The 7,513-nt window shown below is 30.8% G+C and overlaps 1 protein-coding gene across 1 annotated transcript; it reads right to left on the reverse strand.

Moving 5' to 3' along the window:
• Nucleotides 1-5,980: 5,980 nt before the first annotated feature.
• On the reverse strand, nt 5,981-6,845 carry LOC107421687 (uncharacterized). The gene is made up of 2 exons (XM_016030972.4): nt 6,702-6,845; nt 5,981-6,550 (listed from the first exon to the last, which is right to left on the reverse strand). The coding sequence occupies exons 1-2, from the start codon at nt 6,826-6,828 to the stop codon at nt 6,171-6,173; spliced, it is 507 nt and encodes a 168-aa protein (XP_015886458.3). The 5' UTR covers nt 6,829-6,845; the 3' UTR covers nt 5,981-6,170.
• Between the last annotated feature and the right edge of the window lie 668 nt (nt 6,846-7,513).

Consider the following 7,513-nt stretch of genomic DNA (forward strand, 5'->3'; position numbering starts at 1 on the left):
TTATTTATTTATTTATTTTGTACATGCATTACAAAAATAAATAAATTATGTAAATAAGATTAACTTATAACTTTTTTTTTTAAAAAAATTAATTAATTAAAATATCTTAACGGGATGAACAGGACTCATGCAATTCCTCTCTAAAGCCTCAAGCCAAGCCTCCAAAGTCCAAAGAAGTGGATTGAGGCTTTGATGAGGACAAAATGAAAGATACAAACATGGGGGAGTAAAATTAACTTCGAGGACATTGAGTGAGTGATTAATTTGGTTCTTAGTTGTACCGCCAAATAAGGGAGAGGAATAAATGGATACGATGGGATTGTTTTGTAGGAAACACTTTATAAAACTATTGAAGGAGAAATTTGATGTAAGAAACCATTTATAATCGAGCATATTTAACAATTATTTAATATATCCCACTTACTTTATTATTACATATTTACGTTTTACACAATTATTTGTTAAGGTTTATTATATTTTAGTACCACTTTTAGTTTTATGATTTAATTAGGATATCAACTTTTTTAAAAGTTGTGTTTTAGGGTTTTTATATATAATATGTTGCAATTTGAACCATGTTTAATTTTTTACTAATGACGTTTAATAACAGTCTCACGTGCAGATCACATAAATGCTCTTAAAATATATTAAATTTCAAATTAAAAAGTATTAAAATATAATTTAATAAATCAATATCCTTAAGTTTTAACAATTTTGCATTTTCCTATCCTTAAAAAATTTGCACTTTGATACTCTATTTGCACCTCACATGGGACAATTGTTAAACATTTTATTAGTCAAAAAGTTAAATATGCTCCAAATTACAACAAATTATAAATTGATTTTTCGTTTCGAAAAAAAAAAAAAAAACTCAAACCACCGCAAGTACATCGGGCGTAAAGCAAGAAGCAGCCACTTTGGCCCTTCCTTCATGCAAGACTCATAATCTTTTAATGATAGAGGATGACGAGCAATTATATGTGCACTCTATTAGCATCTCCACCGCAAGAAGAACACTTTAAAAAAACCTATGAATCTAAAAGATCCTTAATCTCTTGTCCTCAGAACATATCCAAATCAAAATAAACATTACAATTATTAATTAAATTCACATCATTCTGCAAGTCATTAACAAACTCGCATTCTTCGAAAACCAGCTTGTATGCTAAATAACTAACCTTCTTTTCTCCTCAGTAATTCAATTGTCAGAGCAGAATATAATCAGTGAAAGGGTTTAGATAATATAATGGGTAAATTGAAGATTTAAATTTAAAATTTTAAAAATTGAAAATTTAAATTACAAAATTGCAAAAATTAAAAGTACTAAAATGCCATAATCCCTATTTGTTATTGTGCACATGATATAACACAGCAGTTGCGTATAAGTTTTTATCAAGTTTTGAAGGAACAATTGGGCCTAATTTAGGAGACAAACTTAAACAATTATTATGTAGGTCTTTCAAATAACCGTCAATAATCACTTAGGACGTAAATCCAATATAATTAGCATATCATATACATTCAACATCATAATAATACAAGTAAATGTTATAAAAAATAGAAATTAGTATCAATGCACCTTAAGCCATACAAGGTTTGACATTTTCCACTTTAATTTATTTATTTATTTTTTTTTTTTTGAGCATTTTGCTCTCTAAACTTGATTTTTTTTTTTTTTTTTTCCTCACGTTGCACCCCCTTTTTTCTGTTTGGGCCGTTTGATAGGCAACATTGAGATTATTTAATCGCAGTCTCATGTTTGATCTGAGTGTGATAGGACTAAAAAATCCTGGCCCACCAATTGGGATTAAAAAATCTTATAGGTCGCCTCGAGCACAGCACAATCACCAGCCAATTTATGTTCTGGTTTCTCATACTTTACTTCATTCATGGTTGGATTGGCCTCAATATTATCATCCCTTTAATTTCCAAATGTTTGTCCCTTTGGCCTTTGAGAACATGCCTAGCTACTGTCAAATATCTTAACAGTTGTACGTGTAGAAATTTTGGTTCTGGGAAAACAACACATTCGACAACGATTTGGTGTAAAATTTCGTTTTACATTGTATGATACTTTATTTAAAAAATAGTACTTATTAGAAAATTTTAACTTGAATTAATTTATTTATTGGATTGTTAATGTAAGATTTCTTCTTCCATCATATTAACTAAGGCAGTGACTAGAAATAAGTGGAAAATGAATAAAATAAATAAATAAATTATTTATTAAAAAAAAAAAAAGAAGAAGAAGGATTGTATGCGTTATTGCCTAGCCAGTCAAGCACCTGAGGGTCGGACTGTTTATCCCTTCATCGGACCCAATTCCTTTAAATCTCATTGGACTCTAATTGTTAGATGTATCCAGGACCAACCATACAAGCTTAACAAGGCCCTCCAACACAACCAAACATCATATTGCCCCGCTTGGTAGCAAGCCCACTTTACAACGCTCGGTAATTAGAGCTTCTAAAGTAATTTAAAACAAATAATGGGCTTATTTGATTTTCATTCAATATGGTAATATTAACTTCAAAATTATAAAGAGATTTGAACCCTATATATACTCTGGTACTGTGAAACTAAGATTATTAATTAGAATGTTAGCAGCTTAATTATTAGTGCCATGAGAGAGTTTTAGGTTCAAATTTATGTAATAGAAATAGGTAACATTAATTTTTGTTACTTCTCTATAACAATCATGGCTTTTTCTGAAGGTGCAAATGATCTGCCCCCCTAGAGTCTACTACCACCCCAATAGAGCACTCAACGTCCAGCGGCCGGTGGTGGTCTGTAACCATAGGATGATGTGCAATAAACATGGGGGGTGGGTCGGCGAAGGTTTGTGCTGGTTTATGGGAGTCTCCCAAGCTAGAGTCAGGTTGGTTATGGGAAATCTGGTTGGCAACATTAAGAACTCTTCGTCCCGTGCCAAATTATATATATACATATATATATGTGTGTGTGTGTGTGTATGCATAATTAGATCAATAGAAATATAAACAATCACTTGCATAACCTGCCATTTCTTGGTACTATTACTCGATATATATATATACACACACACACACACATATATGATCATATATCACACCAAAAGTATAGAAGCTTTGAATTTATATTTTAGGCGATGTAATGAACCAAGGGTGATTGACCAAAAATTAGGAAACAATAATGGAAAAGAAATGAAAAGAAAATATTGTTATAAAAAGTATCCAAAACAAAGAGTTTGTATGTGTGTGTGTGTGTGTGTGTGTGTGTGTGTGTGTGTGTATAGGACTTAGTACTTACCAAGATTAAGATTTGGTATTCCATCAATTAAGCATGACAGTATCTGATAAATTTTAAATAAACATTGTAGGAAGATGATCCACATATATACAACAAACTAATTAATTATTGTTCAAATCTTATGTTATTTAATAGTATCTATAAAAATTTTAGAATATACCATTTATCGTATTCGATAAATTAAGTATGACAGTATCCGATAAATTTTAAATAAACATTGTAGGAGGATAATCCACATCATATACAACAAACTAATTAATTATCATTCAAATATTATGTTATTTAATAATATCTATAAAAATTTTAATATATACCATTTATTGTAGACTGATTCCATAAAATTTTAATTATTATAAAATTTGCAAAATAATAAACCACGTAACATAGACCACTATGAAATCAACTCTCTCAATCTTCGCTTTATCTTATAGGATAAAATAGTACGACTGTATGTCAAAACAATGACCCCTATCTTTTATTTATAATGCACACAAAATAATAATAATAATAATAATAATTAATAATGTTTTTAAAAATAGAAATGGGCCATAAATCCATTAGGGTTTTGTATAGAAAGATAGATAAGGTTTTTTTTGTCTAATGGGCCTATTGGACAATAAAGAAAAAGTGACTTAAATGGGCCTCTTTGCAACTAATTATGCCAGTCCATATAATTATTCTAACAGTGGTAGCTATTGCAGAATGAATAGGAGGATTGCCTCACCATGAAATTGTAGGCATGGAGATACTCATTTTTGATGTTGTACAAGGCAGCTCAATTATTATTATTATTTTTTCTCTAGCCCAAAGTTTGAAAAGAAGAGCTCAATTGGATGCGGAGAAAGAAGTGCATTTGTTGGTACTTCTAAGGTAAATTAACTTGGATCAATTTAGGTGTGGTTTTTGGTAACATGTTAACTTTGGGTTTTTGATTTTCTTTTTTTTTTTTCACCTAATTACATATAATTTGTTTACTTTTAAATTTTTGTTAATATTAATTAAAAGTATTTGAGTCCTTTTAACATCTGTAATAATTATATATTTGAAAGAATTAAAAATAAAAACAAAAGAAAATATAAGAGATCAAATTGATGTAATATACAGAAACATTAATGAACATGAAAATTACACACAATTAAATATAATAAAAAAAATAAAAATTAGCATGCAACCAAATGGCAACTTAGTCATAGATATTTTTAAAAAATTACCGAACCTTCAATAATTGCATGCAGATGGTGCATGCAGTTTGACATGCAGTTTGAGACGACAATTAAATAATTGGAATAATTGACAAAGAGACAGTGTCTGAATATTGATTTTTCTTTGTATTTCTTGATTAAAGGATCCATTAGGATCCAAACACTGCCCCATTTCTGCTCCACCTGTCAAACGATTTCAAGTCAGTATTGAAATAGAAGAGGGATCTGCACCACGTATGCACGCTTTTGTGAAAAAATTTCCTTCTATTTTCTGAAGTTACCAAAATAACCTCTTACATTTTCGTTCACAATGTCACCTATTTTGTACAAAATTGCTTTGCTTTATTAATAGACTGATTAATAAATAGTTAAAAAATAGAGAAAAAGGAAAACAGTGCTTAATTAGCATTATTATTGTTTCCATGGCGTAACTAATTTTCTTCTGCATGTTTATTGTCACTATTGCATACTAGTCAATAGAGGTTTCCTCTATTAACTATATTGACTATAAGCATATGTCACTGTCAGCAAGGCACAACCACTAGCCAATTTACGTTATGCTTTTCTTATTCATGGTTCGATTGGTATAACGATTATCATCACTTTAAAATTTCCAAATGTTTTCCCTTTGACCTTTGAGGACATGCCTAGGGGCGGTGTCAAATATTTTAATGGTCGTAGGTATAGAAATTTTGGTTCTGGGACACATTAAACAAAGATTTGGTGTAAAATTTCGTGTTTTGACACAGGTCCTATTGGGAGCAGCACTATTCTATAATCGTGCGTCAATGCTGTCAAGGCTGTTAAGCACAATGCACACCATGCTTAGTGATGCATGGATATGTAATTTAGCCAAAGCAAAGGATATAAAATACAATTAACCCCATAATCAAATTTGATCTCATTCAAAATCATCCAAAACTTCAAAAGAATTGATCAGGAGTCCTTTCTCAGTAAAAGAGTCTGCATCATCTTCTCTCAAGTTAGGAAAATTTTAAGATTTAAATTTAAGTTCGTTGACGTTCTAAAACTTCAAATTAAAGATATTAATTTTTTATGATAAATAATTAAAAATGTTATTTTTAGTAATTAAGGAGACGGCATTTTGATTGGCTATGATTGATGTATGTATAAAAATTTGTACTCACAACTTTATGAATGTTCATACAAGCATATATCATATTAAATTATCATTAATTTTAAAACTTTGAATTTGTATTAAGTTTGATTGTCCAACATGTATGTGTACATAACAAAGAAATTTGGTCAATTCCTAAATTTAAGATTTGATTTGGACAAAATTCTTTATTGCAACATGTGGAATATTGATCCAAATCAAATCCTGAACTTAAAAAGCTGATCTGAACCGAGTAACAAAATATCCAGGACAAATTAATAAACTTATGAGTTAAATATATATTTGGCTGAAGGTACCCCAAATAGCTAGCTGATCTCTATAGGAAAAGTACTGATCAGTCCAAGATTCCAAATTAACTTAGAACAATATCCATTAGCATATATATATATATATATGAATATATATATGGTAGATGATACATGGATATATGAAGAAGATAGAAAGTTCCTTTATATGCAGTATGCATCATTGATTAGTAACATATATAGAATATTACAAGTACATGATAAAGATGAGAAAGTTATTATTATTGTTATTTTTTTCTAACAATAGTTTCTCATCTCATGGCTTGGTTGGTGGATAGCATCCCAATATGGGCAGCCTATAGATTCCCCGGCCTGCTGGTGAACCGTATATCGGTCAACCTCCGATATGTGGCGGACAGTAGACCGGTGGACGGTAATAGACTGGTGGATGGTAATAGATTGGTGGCCTGTTTCTTGGTGGTGATGGTGCACCTCCTCCACCTCCACCTCCACCTCCACCTCCTCCTGGATGATGCGAACGCGCGGTATGTGAATACGTGGTCTGCGAACAGGTGGAAGACGAGGCAGTAGATTTTGTCCATAACATGGTGGCTTGACGACGGTGGAGGCTTTCAAGCCAGAGTAAGCAGGTTGGTAATAATTTAGTCCTCCTCCTCCTTTGGATATATGCACCACATATAAATAAAAAATAATCCAACCAATTACAACAAAGTTTTTAGCCTAATTATTAAATTAATTGCAAAGAAGCAGGAAAACTTGAAAAATTAACGAATTAAACAAAATTAATAAAGATTAGAATATATATACCATTGTAAGGCGTGGCATTAGACACTACGCAGAGCATGAGGAGGATGGCTGCGAATGAAGTTTTCATTGCAGTGACTTTGGAAGACTTTGAGACACTCATTTTGTTTGATGGATATATACGCAACATCCATGAAGTGTCTGATCGATGCTATTTATAGGCTAAATTGGAAGTAATTAATACGTACCATTGATAAATAATATGGTTGGGGAAAAGTTATGGTCCATATGGAAAACTTATTATTATCTTTGAATTACTTTTATTCATTTATTTTTTTTTTTTTCTTTTGTGGAAAGATAAGTCTTGGTCTTACTTTCCAAGCGACTATTTGAAACCTACTGTTTATTTATTTGTTTTTAAATTTTATATGCTTGCTAGCTACTGGCTCAGTTGAAAGTCTTGGTCTTCCAAGAGCAATTATACAATTATTCAATATATATTAATTATAGTCCCTACACTACGCTAGGGTATTCTCTCTCGTGGTCTTTACGGGTTGTAGTCTTATCAGAGGTTTAATGGAGAAGGTATTGTTTCTATTATTATTATTATTATTATTATTATTATTATTATTATTATTAAATTGAAGAAATTGAAATTGAAACAATGTTTAGCAAGCGTTTACAACTTACAAAGGATGAATGCGAAACAATAATAATAAACAAACTACTCAGATATACAGTTTTACCTGAAGAGTTCAATGATACAATTTTACCGCATCAGTTAAATCTGAACCAAGCTAAGTCCAATTTCTCATTAATTCATAGCTCTTGGAGCTTCAGTCCGTACAACAATGATGATTGGTGAACCAAGTAGC

Source organism: Ziziphus jujuba, chromosome 5, assembly GCF_031755915.1.
Source record: "Ziziphus jujuba cultivar Dongzao chromosome 5, ASM3175591v1".
Taxonomy (NCBI): Eukaryota; Viridiplantae; Streptophyta; class Magnoliopsida; order Rosales; family Rhamnaceae; genus Ziziphus; species Ziziphus jujuba.

What these genes read in the sequence shown, in the direction of transcription:
- LOC107421687 (XM_016030972.4), bottom strand. Translation starts at nt 6,828, where the DNA reads ATGTTGCGTATATATCCATCAAACAAAATGAGTGTCTCAAAGTCTTCC. An exon ending in TAATGCCACGCCTTACAATG is followed by an intron (nt 6,551 to 6,701) that starts GTATATATATTC and finishes ATATATCCAAAG; the next exon opens with GAGGAGGAGGACTAAATTAT.